General features: G+C 35.5%; 1 protein-coding gene across 1 annotated transcript; it reads right to left on the reverse strand.

The window, feature by feature from the left end:
- Positions 1 to 19,666: 19,666 nt before the first annotated feature.
- OR8B12 (olfactory receptor family 8 subfamily B member 12) lies at positions 19,667 to 20,605 on the reverse strand. The gene has a single exon (XM_077885138.1). The coding sequence runs from the start codon at positions 20,594 to 20,596 to the stop codon at positions 19,667 to 19,669; it is 930 nt and encodes a 309-aa protein (XP_077741264.1). The 5' UTR covers positions 20,597 to 20,605.
- Between the last annotated feature and the right edge of the window lie 1,029 nt (positions 20,606 to 21,634).

The raw sequence follows: 21,634 nt of genomic DNA on the forward strand, positions 1-21,634 counted from the left end.
AGGTTTTATCTTGAAATATGTTCCACGTGCACCTAAAAGATTAGGTATTTTGCTACTTCTTGGTAAAATGTTCTAAAAATGTCATTTTATGGATATTTTCTATGTCCTTATTAATTTTTTTACCTCTTTTATCAATTAATGATAGAATAATATTGCAATCTCCAACTAATGGTAGACTTGTCTATTTTTCCTTTCAGCTCTGTCAGTTTTGGTTCATATATTTTGAAACTACTAATACATGAATTTATTTAGGAGTATTATGTCACCTTGATGAATTGATTTCTTTATCATTCTGAAATGTCCATGCTTATTTCTAGTAATACTACTTGCTTTGAAGTCTACTTTGCCTAATGCTGATATGGTTACTCCGACTTCCTTTTGATTGAGGTTTTCACAGTATGTTTTTTCCCATCATTATAGTTTTAGCTATCTGTGTCTTTATATTTAAAGTAGATTTCTTGGGAAAACATATAGTTGAGTAATACCTTTTATCCAATCTGACAATTTCTCCACTTTACTTGGAATATTTAAGCCCATAGCATTTAATTCAATTTATATGGTTGTGTTTAAAACTTCCATCCTTGCTATAGGTTTTCTACTTCTGCCAATTGTCATGTATTCCATTTTTTTCTTTCTTTCTTTCTTTCTTTCTTTCTTTCTTTCTTTCTTTCTTTCTTCTTTCTTTCTTTCTTTCTTTCTTCTTTCTTTCTTATTTTTTCCTTCTTTCTTTTGCCTTCTTTCTGACTGATTGAGGGTTTTTTGATGATTTGATTTTATCACCACTATTGGCTTATTAGCTATAGATCTTTTTTAAAATTATTACTTAGGTGTGTTCTAGGTTTTACAATACTCATTCTTTCTAGAATTTCCCACCCAGAAGATGGCATGGAAGATTCCTACAGGCAGGTAAGCTGGTATTACCATTGGCTCATGTTTGTTTCCCTGCTTTCAGGAATCAATTTGGTGCTGCCTGTTGTCAGATGCCTAGAAGATATTGTTTCATATACCTCGTCTGGTTTTCTAGTTGTTTATGGTACAATGACAATTCCAGTAGCCGTTTTTCCTTCTTGGGTGGAAATCTAAGTCCACTCACTAACTTTTAACTATTCAGAATGACCATGTTGTGAAATCCTTCAGATTTAAAAGATGATAGATGATAGATAGATGATAGATAGATAGATAGATAGATAGATAGATAGATAGATAGATGATAGATAGATGATAGATAGATAGATAGATAGATGATAGATAGATAGATGATAGATAGATAGATGATAGATAGATAGATAGATAGATAGATAGATAGATAGATAATAAATCTACATACAGATGGATATCTTCTTCAATTACAAGGAACTTTTCTTCACTCATCCATAAGCTGAAATTATAAAAACTAAGGATTAGAGTTTTTTTTTAAGGTCATTTCATCTGTAAACCAATATTGTTTAGAAGTTCAGAAATTTTAGCCAGCATGAGAGGTGATGTTCCAGGGGCTTACATTTACCACTTGATAATTACTCAACAGAACCTATTAAATTACTTCTGACAAGCAATTTATCAGAAGAAAAATATTATATCCTCTTAAAATTATGTTTTCCTCTTTTTTTTTTCTCATCGGTTTTAAGAAGAAATTAAGAAAAATCATCACAAGAGGATGCAATGCCCCATGACAGGAGTTGCTTCTCCAGACCACCTTTAAATAGCTATTTCAATTTAAAAAACCAAGATTCTTTCCAGGGAGTCTCTTGGGCATCTAAATATAATTACCATTAGCTAAAAATTTTCTCTGCATTGATCATAGGTTGATTTAAGAGCAAACAGTAAGTAGTAATTTGGAAACCAATAACATAGAAACAAAAAAATGGTGAAGCGGTAAGAGAGATTACTCTAGAGGATACACAAAGTAGCCAAGGACAGAGGATTTAGGGCTATGCAAAGACGGGAAGAAGGGAAAGTGTGCAGTTCACACTCAGATTGTTTTGCTCTTGATTTATAAGTTGCAATATATTTTATTTCTACTTCCACCTACTCCTATTCCTGATCCCACCTGAACTTTTCCTGAGTCCTCTCAGCCCAGCAGAGACTAACAGTCTCAAACTGTTCCTCAGCAGCTTCATTTTACTCAGGATAAACTGCATCCCATGCCAGTTTTTCAAGTTACAAAATTATTCTAGTTTCAATAAACACAAAACTTTTTAAAAACAAAAGTTTTGCTTTCTTTAGCTAAACTTCACTGCCTTCCCAGAAACATAGAGCTCAGTGTCAAAAATGCTACAGATCAATAGATCAAAATTAGTATAGGTAGGAATCTGACATCATTAATTTTAAAAGCTCCTAAGGTGATTATTATGTGTAACCAGAACTAAGAATAAATACCCTGGGACCTCAAGTTTAGGACAAATTAGAAGAAATTCCAGCTGCCTAATGAAAATTTATACTTTTGCAGCAACTGAGTACTTGGAAAATAATCAGTTGACTCGGTTAAGTCTCTGCCTTTAGCTCAGGTCATGATCCCAGAGTCCTGGGATCCAGCCCCTCATTAGGCTCTCACATTGCCACACCTAAGATCATCTCAGTGGAAAATCTGCTTCTCCCTCTCCCCACGCTTGTTGTCTCTCTCTCTCTCATAAATAAAATCTTTTAAGAAATAAGCCATTGGTAGAGCTTTAATTATCAGTCCACATTACTTGGATTTGAGATAAGGTGCACATGTTTTCATTTTATGGGTTTGGACAAATGTATAATGCCATGATCTGTTATATGCATAACCATGAATGTATCACATAGAATAGTTTCTGTGCCCTATAAGCCCTCTGATTTCCACTTGTCCATCCCTCCCTCCCCTAGAAACCCTGACAAGCATTAACCTACTGTCTCCATAGTTTTTTGCCTTTTCAGATTGTCATAGCATTACTTCTTTCACTTATTAATATGCATTTAAGTTTCTTCCATGTCGCTTCATGGTTTGATAGCTCATTTCTTTTTAGCACTGAATAACATTCCATTGTCTGGATATACCACAGCTTATTTACCCATTCACAAACTGAAGAACATCTTAGTTGCCTCGAAGTTTTGGCAATTATGAATACATCTGCCATAAATACCTATGTGCAGGTTTTTCAACTCCTTTGGGTAAATACCAAGGAGCACAGTTGCTGGATTGTATGGTAAGAGTATGTTTAATTTTGTAAGAAACCACCACACTGTGGCTGCACCGTTTCCATTCCCACCAACACTGAATAAGAGTTCCTGCTACTCTACATCTTTCCAATATATGCAGTTGTCAGTGTTTTTTTTTATTTTGATCATTCAAACAGGTGTGTAGTGATATCTCATTGCTTTAATTTACTTTTCCCTGATGATATATTATGTGAGACATCTTTTTATATGCTTTTTTGCCTCTGTCTATCTTCTTTGGTGAGGTGTCTGTTAAATCTTTGACCTATTTTTTAATCAGGCTATTCCTCTCCTTTTTTAATTGAACTATATTTGACATATAACGTTAAGTAAATTTAAAGTGTATAATGTGTTAATTTGATACAGCTATTTTTATAATATATAATATCACTGCCATTGTAGTGATAATTAGCACCTCATCGTGTTACATAATTATCATTCCCGTTTAGCTTTTGAAATAATTGAGTTCTAGTCTCTTAGCAAGTTTGATGATACATACAATATAGCTGTCAATATCCACTATTTTGTGTATAGATCTCTAGGACTTTTTACTACACACTGAAAGTTTGCACCCTTAACATTTGTCCTATCATCCTACTCTCATCCCCTGGTAATCACATTTTAGTTTCTGTTTTTAAGAGTTTGGAATCTGTTTAGATTCCACCCATAAATGATATCATGCAGTATTTTTCTTTCTTTCTGACTTATCTTACTAATCATAATGTCCTCAAGGTTCATCCAGAGATGGATATTTTGTGTATTTTGCATAACAGTCCTTTATCAGGGCAGCCCCAGTGGCTCAGCAGTTTAGCGCCACCTTCAGCCCAGGGCCTGATCTTGGAGACTCTGGATCAAGTCCCAGTCAGGCTCCCTGCATTGGAGCCTGCTTCTCCCTCTGCCTGTGTCTCTGCCTCTCTCTCTCTCTGTGTGTGTCTCTCATGAATAAATAAATAAAATCTTAAAAAAAAAAAAAAGATCTTTTATTGTCATTTAAAAAAAAAACAGTCCTTTATCCGATATATCTTTTGCAAATATTTTCTTATAAACTGTGGCTTGTCTTTTTTATCTTCTTGACAGTGTCTTTCTGCAGAGTATAAAATTTTAATTTATTTAAATTAAATTTATTTATTTAAATTTAATTTTAATGAAGTCAACTTTATCAATTCTTTCCTCCATAAATTGTTACTCTGTTACCTAAAAGTTATTGCCACACCTAAGATCATCTATATCTTTTCCTATGTTATCTTCTAGGAGTTTTAGGTTTATGAATCATTTTGGGGTATTTTTGTATGTCATGTAAGCTCTAATTCTTTTTTTTTTTTTTTGCATGTTTATGTCCAGCATCATTTTTTCATAAGACTATCTTTGGTCAGATTTTTTTTTTTTTTTGCCACTTTGTCAAGGATCAATTGACTATATTTATATGGGTTTATTTCTGGGGTCTCTATTCTGTTCCATTAATTTGTCTATTTTTCTGCCACTATCATACTGTCTTACTTACTATAGCATTATAGTAAGTCTTGATATGAGGTAGTGTCAATTCTCCAACTTTTAAGTCAAGCTTACTTCTATTTTGGGTCTTTTGCCTCTCCATATAAATTTTAGAATTAGCTTGTTAATATGCCAAAAATAACTTGCTGGGATTTTGGCTGGAATTGCACTGAATCTGTAAGTCAAGTCCAGAACTAAAATCTTGACATTGAGTCTTCTTGCTCATAAACATGCATGAAATATTTCTTCGTTATTTAGTCATTCTTTGATTTATTTCATCAGGGGTTCATATTTTCCTCATACAGCTCTTGTTCATATTTTGTTAGATTTATCCTTACATATTTCATTTTTAAGGGTGCTAAACTAAGTGGCATTGTGTTTTTAATTTCAAATTCTCCTTGGTCTTTGCTGGAGAAAGCAATCAACTTTTGTATGCTAACCTTGTGTCCTTTCACTTTACTATAAAAAAGACAGTTTTATAACTGTATAACTTAGATTTTTCTTTCTCAATCTGTATAACTTAGATTTTTTTTTCATGTTTACTGCATCCACTAGAACTACCAGTACTACCTTGAATAGCAGTCATGAAAGGAACATCCTTACTCTGTTTTGATTTTAGTGGGAGAGATTTGAGTTTCTTACCATTAAGTATGATGTTAGCTATAGATTTTGTGTAGGTGTTCTTTTTCAAGTAGAGGAAGTTCCTATTCTACAGGAATACAGAAAAGATCTAAAACGGAGAGTTTTTATCAGGAGTGGGTGTTGTATTTTGTCAAATGCTTTCCCTCCACCTATTCATATGATTATGTGATTTTTAGTCTGTTTATTTGATAAAGTACATTAACTCACTTTTGAATGTTGAATCATCCCTGCATAACTAGCATAAATCCCATCTAGTCATGGTCTATAATCCTTTTTATATATTGTTGGATTCTATTTGCTAATATTTTGTTGAAAATTTTTTACATTTTGTTCATGAGAGATAGTAGTCTGTAGTTTGTTGGGGTTTTTTTTTCCTTATACTGTCTTTGTCTGCTTTTAGGATTAAAGTAATGCTGACCGCATAGAATGCTATTATCTTCTAAAAGAAATTGTAGAGAATTGATATAATTTTTCTTTAAATATTTGGTAGAATTCATAAGATGGCCAGAATGGGCTTGAGTTGAGTACTTCCTTTTCTCCATATGGAGGCTGGAGCCAGTAAGAGCTTTCCCCTGTGAGGCCTGCCAAGAAAAGAAAAAAGAAAAAGAAAAGAAAAGAAAGAAAGAAAGAGAGAGAGAGAGAGAGAGAGAGAGAGAGAGAGAGAGAAAAGAAAGAAAAGAAAAAAGAAAAGAAAAGAAAAAAGAAAAGAAAAGAAAAAAAGAAAAGAAAAGAAAAAAGAAAAACCTTCATAATTGCCTATAGTCCGTCCTTAAAGATCACACATAAATTTGGCCTGGAGCAACACTTCTCAGCTCTTAGGGCCTCTCAGCTCTTTCCAAAAGCAAACCACACTGTTGGTATGTTCACTCCTGGGTGGTCAAGCAGAAGCTATATGCAAGGGATGTGGATGGCAATTGAGCATGTGGCTATAGTATTTATAGCTGCATATGTGTAGGCACCTCACATTGTAAGGGAAATGAGAGAAGTAGAGGGAGTAAGCTGTGGTCCATAGCAGGCACCTAAGAATCTGGGTGGCTGTCCCTGTGCTACCACATTTTGGCATGGAAGTTCATAGATTCTCAGGATTCTAAATTTGAATCTGGCCTTCCGGGTCGTGAAAGTAGTTTGTCATGGTAAGAGGTAGGAACATATTTTACTAGGTTTATTTTTTATTAACTTTTTATTGTGACAAAAAAACACCATAACATAAAATTAACCATCTTTACTATTTTTAAGTGTGTAATAGTTCAGGAGTGTTAAGTATATTTTCATTGTGAAACAGATCTCTGGAACTTTTTCATCTTGCAGGTTTGAAACTCTGTACCCATTAAACAATAATTCCCCTTTTCTTCTTCCTTGCAACCCCTGGTAATCACTATTTTTCTTTCTGTTTCTATGAATTTGACTATTTAGATACCTCTATAAGTGGATCATATAGTATTTGTCTTTTTGTTTTTGTTTTTTTAAAGATTTATTTATTTATTCATTCAGAGAGAGCGAGAGAGAGGCAGAGACACAGGCAGAGGGAGCAGCAGGCTCCATGCAGGAAGCCCGATGTGGGACTCGATCCTGGGTCTCCAGGATCACACCCCTGGCTGCAGGCGGCGCTAAACCGCTGCGCCACCGGGGCTGCCCAGTATTTGTCTTTTTGTGATCACTTCTTTCATTTAGCATAATATCTTCAAGGTTCACCCATTTTGTATCATGTCACAAGATTTCTGTACTTTTTAGGGATGAATAATATTCCTAGGTATGTATATGCCACATTTTGTTTCCTCATGCCTCATCGATGGACATTTGGATTGTGTCCATCTCTTAGCTGTAGTCAATTAGAGCTGCAAATATGTCTTTAAGAACCTACTTTCAATTCTTTTACATATATACCCAGAAATGGGATTGCTAGATCATATGGTTGTTCTATATTTAATTTTTTGAAAAACCTCCATATTATTTTCCACCATTTTACAAACCCAAGAATAATGCACACAGGTTCCAGTTTTTCAATATCCTTACCAACACTTGTTTTCTGTTTTCTTTTTTAGTAACCATCTTAATGAGTGTGAAATGATATCTCATTGTGGATTTGACTTGAATTTTCTGATGATTAGTGATATTGAGCATCTTTTCATTTGCTTGTTGGCAATCTATATATGATCTTTGGAGAAATGTCTATTCAAGTCTATCTTAGTCCATTTGAGTTGCTATAATACAATACCATAGATTGGCTGTCTGATAAACAGAAATTATTTTTATTTCTAAATTATTAACAACAGAAATTTATTTCTCACAGTTATGGATGCTAGAAAGTCCAAGATTAAGGCACTAGGAGATTCGGTGCCTGGTGGGAGCTTGCTTCCTGGTTTATAGATAGCTAACTTCTTGCTATAACCCCACATGGTGGCAAGGGCAAAGGAGATTTCTGGGGTCTCTTTTATAAAAGCAACAATCCCATTTATGAGAGTTCTGCCTTAATGATCTAATCACTTCCCAAAGGCCCTACCTCCAAATACAATCCCACAGGATTAGGTTTTAACATATGAATTTGGAAGCCACACATTCAGTTCATAGCAGTCTTTTGCCCACCTTTTAATCAGGTTATTTGTTTTTGTTGCTGTTGAATTGTAAAAGTTCTTTGTATATTCTGAATATTACCTGCTCATCAGATATATAATTTACAAATATACTCTCTTATTCTGTGGTTTGTTTTTTGCTCAATTGATTGTTTCCTTTGATTCACAACAATTTACAAGTTTGACATAGTCCCATTTGTCTATTTTTCCTTTCATTGCCTCTTTACTCCCATCCAGAAATACTGACTGTGTCACCTATGTGAAGTGCATAACAATGCCTTTCATATAAATAGATGCAGGATAATGGACATTTCTATTCCCTCTCCACTTTCTTTTGTTTCTGTTAAGCAATCCAAGCCAAACAAACATAAATAAACTTGGATAGATGATAGATAGATAGATAGATAGATAGATAGATAGATAGATAGATAGATAATAGATGACAGATAGATATAGCTATCAATACAGATTTTTTTACATTATAGGTAAATATTTTAGATTGTAACTTAGAAAACACAACCCATATTAAAGAGAGTACAGGTCATGTGGAAATTGAGGTTTTTAAAATTTTAATGCCCTGTTTTCTTACTATGCCTCCTCAAGATGGTTCTTTACCCACTACCTCTTTTTTCAACCACAGATGGGGAGAAGTGTTGCTTCTCCTCCTTTTCTTTATGGAAGATGACAATGGAATGTCAGAGGGTCTCCTTCAAGACCCACTCCCTTCCTGCAACATCATTCTTCTGTCCCATCTCTGTTTCAGAAATTCAGGCAGAAAACCTAAAAATGTCAGCTGACTTAGAAAGGAGTCATCAAATTACACACCAATTCCAAAATTCAAGCTCAGCAGAGACAGCCCACTGCTGATCTGCGTGGGAGTCCAGGGGAACCTTTGAGAGGAAGGAGTTTTTAGACCAGGAAACAGAGTTGGAGCATTTGGCTGACCTATGGCACACAACAAAGTGCTAGCTCCTGTCATATTCTGTACAATTATGGTCCAGCAGTTTCTAACCATGAAAGCAGATTCAAGGGAGAAGGACAGATAAAGAAAATCAGGAAAGTTCTTAAGAGTCTCCACTCTAAGATGATTGCTCCTCAAGCTCCTCCTACTCCTCTATTCTAATTCAGGACTGCCTCAACACTATATTCCTGTCCCAGCATCTGTTTCTCCAAAACCATACCCAGCAAGCTGCCTACATGGACAGCTCTTGTAGGAACTCCTTGCCCATTGCAATCACCATGAGTATGGCTGATCAACATGGCACCTCTCCGGCTTCTCACATTCGAGCAAACATAGGCTACTACCCTGAGCAAAGTGAGAAGACAACTGTCCAAACATTTATTTCCAAATTATTTTCTCTCTCTTTTTTTTTATATACAATCATCCCTCTAATGACTAGCTATCTCTATGTATTTAAAAGACAGTGACAACTTGACTGAACAATCATTGTAATTGGGCTAGACTTGTCAACTAGTGCATTTTGTTTTAAGGAAAGGGTGATCTGTGTGGGCCACTTTCTTTGGGGCCAACCATACAACAATAGTTGTAGTTCTGTTTTCTTGGGTAGGTTCATGTCATCAAAGAAGAGCCCAACAATCTTCAATCTTAGGGAGTCAAGGAGAACATTCATAATCAGGCTGGCTGCAAACATTCTTAGAATCCAGCAGTTGAAAGAATCTTTAGATCTCACCATTGAATACACAGTCATAAACTTAACCCTCCTCTTTTCAGTACAGAGCCATGCCCACCCTGTTCTGAAGAGCTATTGATCCTTCTCTAGATCTCTTTGGTTCAAACTCTCTAGAAGTCAACTTAATTTTTTGGCAGGTAGATTAAGGGAAGAAGAATGCAAAACCTCAATATCCAAATGGAATGATGAACAGAATCAGTTAACATTTAAATAAAATTTTCTGCCATATTTATTACAAATTGAAAGCTACTTAATATCTCTGAGCCTCCGCTATCTCAGTTGTTAATAATATTCCTTACTTCAGCCTTGAGATATTGAGAAACTCATGAAATGGGTCCTTTTTTATACTTCTTATGGGTAAACCCAAAAAATAGTATCATGCACATAAATTTTTTTCTTATATAATCAGAGGAGAAGATGAAAAAAAAAGAAATACAGAAGTGCCTGGCTCTATGCTGCAAGATTACAAACATTATGCAATTTATATTCATAACAACCAATATTCTGGAGGTATTATTTGCATTGTACAAATAAACGCACAGAAGTTACAAAAGATGAAAATACTTAGATCAAAACTGCTTGGTTAATAACAGGTAGGAAATAGATACAAACACATATTTAGACTCACTCAAAAAATCATGTTCTTAGGATGCCTAGGTGGCTCAGTCAGTTAAGTGTCTGCCTTTAGCTCAGGTCATGATCGATCCCAGGGTCCTGAGATTGAGTCCTGAGTCTGGCTCCCTGCTCAACAGGGAGCCTGCTTCTCCCTCTGCCTCTCCCTTTGCTTGTGCTTTCTGTCTCTCTCTCTCTCTCCTTCTCTCTCTCTCTCTCTCCTTCTATCAAATAAATAAATAAAATCTTTAAAAATATTCTCTAATGTTTATAATAATGACTAGAAATTTGTGGCCACAAATCTAGGTGAGCTCCAGGTTAAAATGAAAAATTGATTCTCAGAGATAGACAAATCTTGCAGCAGCATCATACAGAGAAGACTATATAGGCTTTGTAACCAAGCTGATTTTAATCCAAACTCTGATGCTTTCATTAACTGCAAAAACAATGAAGTACCCCACACAGGAAAGCACTAGGATTGGTCATAAGACAGAAAGAGAGAGGGGAATTAGAGAAGACACCTTCTGTTTTCTATAAGAAAGAATGGGCAAGGCAGAGTAAACAGGTTTAAGATTGGCACATTAAATAATTTCAGCTGATTCTGAGGCACAGGAGATCTGGAATGGTTACAGTATATGGATAATATCCAGAGTTTTATAGCTTGGTAAAGGCAGTTACAGGAATATGAGTCTTGGATTAGTTGGTTTGCATTTGAAGCCACAGTTAGGGGTTAATGGAGTTAAGCACCATTATACCTGCCTTTAAGAAATGTTAAAAGGAGTTCTTTAAACAAATGAAAGGACATAAATTAATAACATGAAAATATACTAGATATTTGTAAAGGTAAGCATACAATCTAGTGGTATCTTAACCACTTAATTCTAGTATAAAGGACAAAAGCATTAAAATAAGTATATCTACAATAATTTGTTAATGGATACACAATATTAAAAAAAGTTTAATTATGACATCAAAAATATAAAAGGAGAAGAAAAGGTAGAGTTTTGTATGCAATTAATGTTACATTGCTATCAGTGTAAAATAGACTGATACAATTATGTATCTACAAGTTGTTTTATGTAAATCTCGTGGTAACCACAAAGCAAAAACCTACAGTAGATACACAAAAGATTAAGTGGCTCCAAGCATACCACTTTGGAAAATTATTCATAAAGGAAGGTAGCAAGAAAGGAAAAAAGATACAAGGGAACTACATAATAGCCAGAAAACAATTAATAACCTAACATTAGTAAGTCCTTACCTATCAATAATTACTCTTAATTTAAATTAATTAAATTCACCAATCAAAAGGTATAAAGTGGTTTGATGGATTAAAAAAAAAAACAAAAAACAAAAAAAAAGACCGGGGGCACCTAGGTGGCTCAGTTTGTTAAGCATCTGCCTTCAGCTCAGGTCATAATCTCCAGGTCCTGGGATCCAGCACCACATCAGGCTCTGCTCAGCAAGGGGTATGCTTCTCCCTCTCCCTCTGCCCCTCCACCACCACTCATGTGTGTTCTCTCTCTCTCTCAAATAAATAAATAAAATCTTTTTAAAAAAGAAAAAGATCCAACTATATGCTGCCTACAAAAAAACTATAGCTCAAAGACATATATTGCTCAAAGTAAAGGAATGGAAAAGGATGTTCCGTGCAATAGAAATCAAAAGAGAGCAAGGGTAGCTATAGTTATATCCAACAAAAGAGACTTTAAGTTAAAAATGTTCACAAGAGACAACAAAGGTCATTATATAATGAGAAGGAGTCAATTCATCAAGATAATACAAAAATCACAAAGTAAATGCGCTAAACATATTGATCAAATACTAAAGGATCTGAAAGGAGTACTACATAGCAATACAAAAAGAGTATGGGAAAAAGAGAGAGAGAGAGGCAAACCAAGAAACAGACTCTTAACTATAGAGAACAAATGGATGGTTACAGAGGGGAGGTGGGTGGGGGTAGCAGTTAAATAGGCGATGGGGATTAAGGAGTGCACTTGTGATGAGCACTAGGTGTTATATGGAAGTGTTGAATCACTATACTGTACACCTGAAACTAATATTACATTGTTTGTTAACTAACTAGAATTTAAATAAAAAATTTTTTAAACAGTAGGGGATTTTGATACCCCACTTTCAACAATGGATATCTTATTCATGCAGAAAATCAAAAAGGAAATGTTAAACTGAATTATACTTTAAACCAAATGGACCCAGAAGACTTATACAGAATATACCTTTCAACAGCAACAGAACACATGTTCTTCTCAAATACTCCACAACATTCTCTAGGATAAATCATATCAGATTTTAAACACATCTTAGAAAATTTAAAAATACCAAACTCATACCAAGTATCTTTTCCAAGCACATGATATGAAACAGTGAACAACAGAAGGAAAGCTAGAAAACTCACAAGTACCTAGAGATTAAATAACACATTCCTGGACAACCAATGGGTCAAAGAAATCAAAGATACTCTGAGACAAATGAAATGGAAACACAACATACAAAACTTAGGAAGTTCACCAAAAGCAGTTCTAAGAGGGAAGTTTATGGCAATAAACATCTATATTAAGAAAAAAGAAAGGCAACAAACAGTCAAATAAACAACCTAACTTCACATCAGAAGGGATTAAGAAAAAAATATGTAAGTCCAAAGTTAGCAGAAAGAAAGATAACAAAGATCATCAGGGCAGAAGTAAATAAAATGGAAACCAGAAAAGCAATAATAAAGATTAATAAAACTAAGACCTCGTTTTTGAAAAGATAAAACAAAATTGACAAAAATTTACCTAGGCTAACTAAGAAAAAAAGAGCAGTCTCAAAATCAGAAATGAAAAAAAGGGGACGTCTGGGTGGCTCAGCAGTTGGGCATCTGTGTTTGGCTCAGAGCGTGATCCCAGAATCCAGATCAAGTCCCACATCGGGCTCCCTGTGCAGAGCCTGCTTCTCCCTCTGCCTGTGTCTCTGCTTTTCTCTGTGTCTCTCATGAATAAATAAATAAATCTTTAAAAAAAAAAAAAGAAATGAAAAAAAGGAGGCATTACAACTGATATAACAGAATTACAAAAGTTCATAGGAGACTACTATGAACAATTATACACCAACATATTGGATAAACTAGAAGAAATGGATAGATTCCTAGAAACATACAACCCACTAAAATTGAATCATGAAGAAATAGAAAATCTAAACAGACAAATAACAAGCACAGAAATTTTATCACTGAGCATAAATCTTCCAACAAAGAAAAAACCCAGGACCAGACAGTTTCCCTGGTGGTTTTACCAAACATTTAAAAAAGAATTAATGCCAAACTTCCTCAAACTCTTTCAAAACTCACTTATGAGGCAGTACACTGATATAAAATTCAGTAAGGATTCTACTAAAAGGAGAACTACAGGCCAATATCTCTGATGCATATGGATGCAAAATTACCAAAAAAATCTAGCAAACTGAATTCAACAGCACATTAAAAGAACTGTACACCATGATAACATAGGTTTTATTTATTTTTTAAAAAATATTTTATTTATTTATTCATGACAGACACAGAGAGAGAGAGAAGCAGAGACACAGGCAGAGGGAGAAGCAGGCTCCATGCAGGGAGCCCGACGTGGGACTCGATCCTGGGCCTCCAGGATCACACTCCAGGCCCAAGGCTACACCAAACCGCTGGGCCACTGGGGCTGCCCAATAACATAGGTTTTATCATTGAAGTAGAAGGATGATTTAACATGCACAAATCAATAAATGTGATGACACTACATTAATAGAATGAAAGATAAAAATCATATGATCATCTCAATAGATGCAGAAAAACATGACAAAATACTACATCTTTTCATGATAAAAACTCTCAAACACAGTTCTAAACATATTTATCTGTTTTAACAAATGATGCACATGGTTTTTCTTTTTCTGATTCTTAAGGCAACTCATCCTGGTATATTAAGCTATCAAAGTTTCTGATGTATTCTGTACCTCTCTTTACCCAATGTTGTAGATTTAGAAGCCAGTCTTGAGGTAAATTATCACTTTCCCACATAAATCTATATGAAAAAATCAGTGTAATCTGTAATGCCTTAAAAATTCAGTGGAAATTCCCTCTGCTAATAAGCTGCTTGGTACTGACTGCCTTGATAACTAACAGATCCCCCAAATTATCTATTCTTCATTTAGGACATACAGACGCTTAGTTGATTATCCTAAGCCACAGGTTTCTCCATCATAGCTAGAACACCCAAGCTAACTTTTTTTTTTTTTTAAGCTCTAAATTCTGACTCTTAGTCTTATATAAAACTTTCCACCAGCATCTTTCTAACCCTTAAACCTACAGAAGTCCTAGTCATCAGCCTGGGTCCCTAGGGTTCTACCATCATAATGCTTTACCTGCTTTCTGGGACCTGCATGCCTGCCACCCACACACAGTCTTAACACACTTCTCTTGTCATTTGGCCAAGGCCAACTTCAGTAAATTTTTCACTTCCTACGCTCTTATTTAAAAAACATAATATTAAAGACAAGAAAGGATCAAAGAAAACCTTCAGAAACGACCACAAAACAAGTAATAAAATGGCAATATATACATACTTATAAATAATTTGAGTGTAAAAACAATAAATAAATAAATAATTTGAGTGTAAATGGACTAAATGTTCCAATCAAAAGACATAGGGTAGCAGAAAGGATTAAAAAACAAGACCCATCTATATGTTGTCTACAAAAGACTCATTTAAACCTAAAGACACCTTTAAATTGAAAGTGAGAGGATGGAGAAACATTTATTATGCAAATGGACGTCAAAAGAAAGCTAGAGTAGCAATACTTATATTGGACAAAATAGACTAAAACAAAACCGCGGGGCAGCCCCGGTGGCGCAGCGGTTTAGCGCCGCCTGCAGCCCGGGGTGTGATCCTGGAGACCCCGGATCGAGTCCCACGTCGGGCTCCTAGCATGGAGCCTGCTTCTCCCTCTGCCTGTGTCTCTGCCTATCTGTGTGTGTGTGTGTGTGTGTGTGTGTGTGTGTGTGTGTGTGTTTCTCATGAATAAATAAATAAATAAATCTTTAAAAAAAATAAAAAATAAATAAAACAAAGCCGCAACAAAAGGCAATGAAGGACACTATTTAATAATAAAGGGAACAATCCAACAAGAAGATATAACAATTATAAATATTTACACACCCAGTGTAGGAATATCTAAATACATAAAACAGATAATAACAAACACAAAGGAATTAATTTATAATAATACAGTAACAGTAGAGGATTTTAACAGCCCCACTTACAGCAATGGACAGATCAACTAAACAGAACATTGACAAGGAAGTAATGACTTTGAATGACACACTGGACCAGATGGATTTAACAGATATAATCAGAACATTCCATCCTAAAATAACAGAATACACATTCTCTTCAAGTGTGCACGGGACATTCTCCAGAACAGATCACACATTAGCCCACAAAACAAACCTCAACAAATCCAGGAAGACTGAAATCATACCATGCACCTTTCCTGACCACAACGCTATAAAACTAGAAGTCAACCACAAGAAAAATCTGGAAAGACCACAAACACATGGAAATTAAGTAATATGCTACTAAACAATGAATGATTCAACCAGGAAATCTGAGAAGAAATTAAAAAGTGATAGAAACAAATGAAAATTAGAACACAGTGGCTCAAAACATCTGGGAAGCAGCAAAAGCACTTCTAAGAGGGAAATTTATAGCAAAACAGGTCTACCTCAAGAAGCAAGAAAAAGCTCAAATAATCTAAACTTGGACCTAAAGGACCTAGAAAAGGAAAACAAGACCTGAAACCAGCAGAAGGAAGGACAGAGTAGAGCAGAGATAAATGAAATAGAAACTAAAAAAAAAAAAAACAATAGAACAGATCAATGAAACCAGGAACTGGTTCTTTAAAAAAGATCAACAAAATTGATAAACCTCTAACCAGACTCATCAAGAAAATAAAAAGAGAAATGTTTCAAATAAATAAAATTACAAATGAGAGAGCAGAAATAACAACCAACACCACAGAAATACAATCGTAAGAGACTGCTATTAAAAATTACATGCCAATAAATTGGATAGCCTTGAAAAAACTTGAAAAAACTACCAAAACTGAAACACAAGAGAATAGAGAATTTGTACAGGCCAATAACCAGCAAAGAAATTAAGTCAGTAATCAAAAACTTCCAACAAATGAGTCCAAAACGAGATGGCTTAACAGGAAAATTCTACCAAACATTTAAAGAAGAGTTGATATTGATTCTTCTCAAACTATTCCAGAAAACATAAGAGTAGGGGAAACTCCCAAATTCTTGGTTTTATGAGGCCAGTATTACCCTGACACCAAAACCAAATAAAGACACCACTGAAAAAGAGAACTACAAGTCAACATTGCTGATGAACATAGATGCAAAAACTCTCAATAAAATACTACCAAACTGAATTCAATGATACATTTTTAAAAATCATTCATCATCATCAAGTGGGATTTATTCCTGGGTTACAAGCATGGTTCAACATTCACAAATCCATGAATGTTATACATCACATCAATAAGAGAAAGGATAACAATATGATCATTTCAGTAGATGCAGAAAAAGCATTTGACAAAGTTCAACATCCATTCATAATTAAAAAAAAAAAAACTTCAACAAAATAGGTGTAGAGGGAACATACATCAACACAATAAGGGCCATCAATGAAAAACCCACAGCTAACATCATTCTTAACATGGTAAAACTAACAGCTTTTCTGCTAAAGTCAAAAGTAAGACAGTGGTGTCCACTTTCACCACTTTTATTCAACATAGTACTGGAAGGCCTAGCCACAGCAATCAGACAACAAAAAGAAATAAAAGGAATCTGAATTGTTAGGAAAAAGTAAAACTTTCTATTTGCAGATAGCATGATACTCTATACAGACAACCCTAACGACTCCTCCCCACACACAAAATGGCTAAAACTGGTAAATAAATTCAGTAAAGTCACAGGATACAAAATTAATGTAAAAACTCTGCTACATTTATATACACCAATAATTAGGCAGAGAAAGAGAACTCAAGGAATCAATCCCATTTACAGTTACACCAAAAACCTTAAAATACCTAGGAATAAACCTAACCAAAGAAGGAAAAGAGCAGCAATCCACACATTGAATGCAATCTCTATCAAAATTCTAACAGCATGTTTCACAGACCTAGAACAATCTTAAAATTTGTATGGAACCACAAAAGACCCTGAATAGCCAAAACAATCTTGAAAAAGAAAAGCAAATCACAATTCCAGACTTCAAGTTATATTACAAAACTACAGAAATCAAGAGAATATGGTATTGTCACAAAAATAGACACATAGATCAATGGAACAAGACAGAAAATCCAGAAAGAAACCCACAATTTTATGCTTAATTAATCTTTGGCAAAGCAGTAAATAATAACCAATGGGGAAAGGACAGCCTGTTCAACAAATAGTGTTGGAAAAATTGGACAGCAACATGCAAAAGAATGAAACTGAACTACTCTTTTACACCATACACAAAAATAAATTCAAAATGTGAGACCCAAAACCATAAAAATCCTAGAGTAGAACACAGGCAGTAATTTCTTTGACCTTAGCCATAGCAACTTCTTTCTAGATATGTCTCCTGAGGGAAGGGAAACAAGCAAAAATAAACTATTGGGACTACATCAAAATAAAAAAGCTTCTGCACAGTAAAAGAAATAACCAGGAAAAGTAGAAGGCAAACTACCCAATAAAAGATATTTGCAAGTGACGTATCTGGTAAGGGGTTAGTATCCAAAATATATAAAGAACTTATCAAACTCAACACTCAAAAAAATAAGTAATCCAATAAAAAAAATGGGCAGAAGACATGAACGAACATTTTTCCAAAGAAGACATCCAGATGACAAACAGACCTATGAAAGAATGCTCATCATCACTTATCATCAGGGAAATGCAAACCAAAACAACAATGAGATATCACCTCACACTTGCCAGAATGGTTAAAATCAACAACGCAAGGAACAACAGATACAAGGATCTAAAGAAAGGGGAACTCTCTTACACTGTTGATGGGAATGCATACTGGTGCAGCCACTCTGGAAAACAGTATGGAGGTTCCTCAAAAAGTTAAAATAGAACTACCTTATGATCCAGTAATTGCACCACAGGGTATTTACCAAAAGAATACAAGAACACTAATTCAAAGGGGTACATGTACCCAATATATTTGTAGCAGCATTATTTACAATAGCCAAGATGTGGAAGCAGCCCAAGTGTCCATTGATTAAGGAATGGATGAGGAAGATGTGGTATATATGTACATTGGAATATTATTTAGCCAAAAAAAAAGAATGAAATCTTGCCATTTGTGATGATGTGGATGGAGCTAGAGAGTATGCTAAGCAAGATAAGTCAGTCAGAGAAAGACAAATACCACATGATTTCACTCATGTTTGGAATTTAAGAAACAAAATGAACAAGCAAAGGGGGAAAAAAGAGAGAAAGAGACAAAGCAAGAAATAGACTCTTCACTGTAGAGAACAAACTGGTGGTTACCAGAAGGAAATGTGGGGAGATGGGTGAAATAAATTATGGGGATTAAGAAATGAGCTTATTGTGATGAACACAAGGTGACATATGGAACTGTTGAAGCACTATATTGTACACCTGAAACTAATCCAACACTTTATGTTAACTAACTGGAATTAAAATAAAAACTTTTGGGGATCCCTGGGTGGCTCAGCAGTTTAGCACCTGCTGTTGGCCCAGGGCATGATCCTGGAGTCCCAGGATCGAGTCCCGCGTAGGGCTCCCTGCATGGAGCCTGCTTCTCCTTCTGCCTGTGTCTCTGCCTCTCTCTCTCTCTGTGTCTCTCATGAATAATTAAATAAAATCTTAAAAACAAATAAATAAATAAATACTTTTTAAATGAAAAAATGTAATATTAAAAAGTTATTTTTAAAAAAATATTTTTTGAGAAGTTATATAAATTACTATAAACAGAATCAGATTTAATTTGCTAAAATAACATACTTTCAAAATGAAATCTGCACTCAATAAAACAAGAAAATGTGGCAGAAAGGAAAACAATGTAGACTAGAATTCTCAAGGGTCTGAATCCTAGTCCCCCTTGTGGAACCATTTAGGTGTATCGCCCTGGAAAACATACACAATATTTCTAAGTCTCCAATGCCTAGTAAATAAGGAAACTAAATAAAATGATTTATAAGCCCCATACAAGATTAAATGATTTGTGGTTACAGAAAAAAGTTCATAAAACAACCTTGGAATAGTCGAGGTGGGCAAGAGATAAAGAAAATAGATATGCATTAAACATTCATTGAAACTTAAAGACCGAAAATTCTTCCTGTACAGAAGAGAAAAAAACTGGAATTTGGATCCGTCATTGAAAGCATACACACTAATAAAGCATTGTATCTCCTTCAAATACTACTGTCTCAAGAAAATATTTTCCTTTCCAAGGTTTTTCTCAAGGTAACTTTGACATCCTTGTTCCTCAAACTGTAGATCAGTGGGTTTAACATGGGCACCACAATGGTGTAGAACAAAGAGAACACTTTCCCTTGGTTAAGGGGCAAAATAGAAGGTGGTTTGAGATACACAAAAGCCCCAGAACCAAAGAAAAGAGAAACCACAATTATGTGAGAGCTGCACGTACTGAAAGCTTTGGACCTGCCCTCAGTGGAGTGAATATGGAGAATGCTGGAGAGAATCAGAGCATAAGAGATGAAGATGGTGACAATGGGTATTCCAATGTCCATGGCCACAAGTACAAAGACCACCAGCTCATGCACATAGGTGCTGTTGCAGGAGAGCTCAAGGAGAGGAAAGATGTCACACATAAAATGATTAACAAGATTGTCAGCACAGAAAGTCAGACTTGCTATGCTTCCCATGTGGACCATGGCCCCTGAAAACCCCATCACATAGACACCCAACAAAAGGAATAAACAGACCTGAGGAGACATGGTGAGGGTGTACACCAATGGTTTGCAGATGGCAACATAGCGGTCATATGCCATTGCTGACAGGAGGAAGGACTCAGAAATGACGAAGAAGCAGAAGAAAAAGAGTTGAGTCATACACTCTGCATACAAGATGATGTTCTTCGAGACAAAGCTCTTCAGCATTTTGGGGGTGATGGTAGTGGAGTAACAGAAATCTACTAAGGACAGATTGAAGAGGAAAAAGTACATGGGGGTGTGTAGGCGAGAATTCAACCCAATCAGGGTTATTAGGCCCAGGTTCCCCAGCAGAGTGACCATGTAGAAACCTAGAAACAGCAAGAAGAGAGGGATCTGGAGTCCCGGCTGGTCTATTAAGCCTGTGAGGATAAACTCTGTCACAGAAGAGTTCTTAGCTGCCATTCTCCTCTTGGGGATGGGTGGAGGGAGGGCAGTCTGGAGAAAAGAAAAGACAACCAGTTAGACAGAAAGAAACACCAGCACTCTCTCAGTATCTATCCCCCATTCTGGAAAATAGAATGCACAGAGAGAGAGTTGAATGTTAGTATGGTAGGAAGGTTTTATTGTTTGCTGTGGATCCATTTTTACAGCCCAAATGACTTCAACTTCCAGAGAGAACAGTTAGAGGCTAAACTTTGCCTCCAGAGAGAAAGCAGGAATTTATTCATATGCATATAGATGTCTTTTAGATCTTTAAATTAGTCCATTTTCTATGTCCTCTCTCCTGCCTGTGCTTCCATTGCTGAAACCTGGGCCTCTTCCCTGAAGAGGTCCTGTCAAGACACTGACTTCTTAGAACCCTCACCACTGGGTCACTGCTGTCAACCAAGAAGGTAAGGCAACCTCTTTCAGATCCCTCCCAGCTCACATGGTTTAGTGATCATTTTTTAAAGCTAACACTTATTTAAGGTGTTCTTTTGAGAGACTAGGTACTAAGAGCTATGCGACAATATTATTATCCCTACTTTGCAGATGGACAATGGAGTTAGATAACTCGTGCGAGTCTCTAAAATACTGAGGTGCAGCCAGAAGGTGAACTTTGGCAGTCTCTCAGGTTTGCACTCATAACCGCTATGTCACCTGACTCACCAGGGTTAGGAACACACTCATCTTCCTTTAGTTCAGAGCTATAAAACTATTCTCTACCATTTCTTGGCCACAAGCGTCCTGGAACCCAAAAAGGACCATAATAAATAGAAAATGATAGGTTGAGCTAAGAAACTCTCTTCTCTCAATCGAGTCCAAAGAATTAGAACCTCTAAGTTATCTTATAGGCCTTTCTGCACTAAAAACATGATATCTGATTCTTAACTGACCCAAAATCCTCTCTAGCTATAAGGAAGGAGAGAGTGCCTTTTCCTGACCAGAGGATAACAGGAGAATTAGTAGTCTTATTAGGATTACAGATCTCAGTGGCCTGATAATTAAGACAGAGACTCC

Source organism: Canis aureus, chromosome 3 (assembly GCF_053574225.1).
Source record: "Canis aureus isolate CA01 chromosome 3, VMU_Caureus_v.1.0, whole genome shotgun sequence".
NCBI lineage: Eukaryota > Metazoa > Chordata > Mammalia > Carnivora > Canidae > Canis > Canis aureus.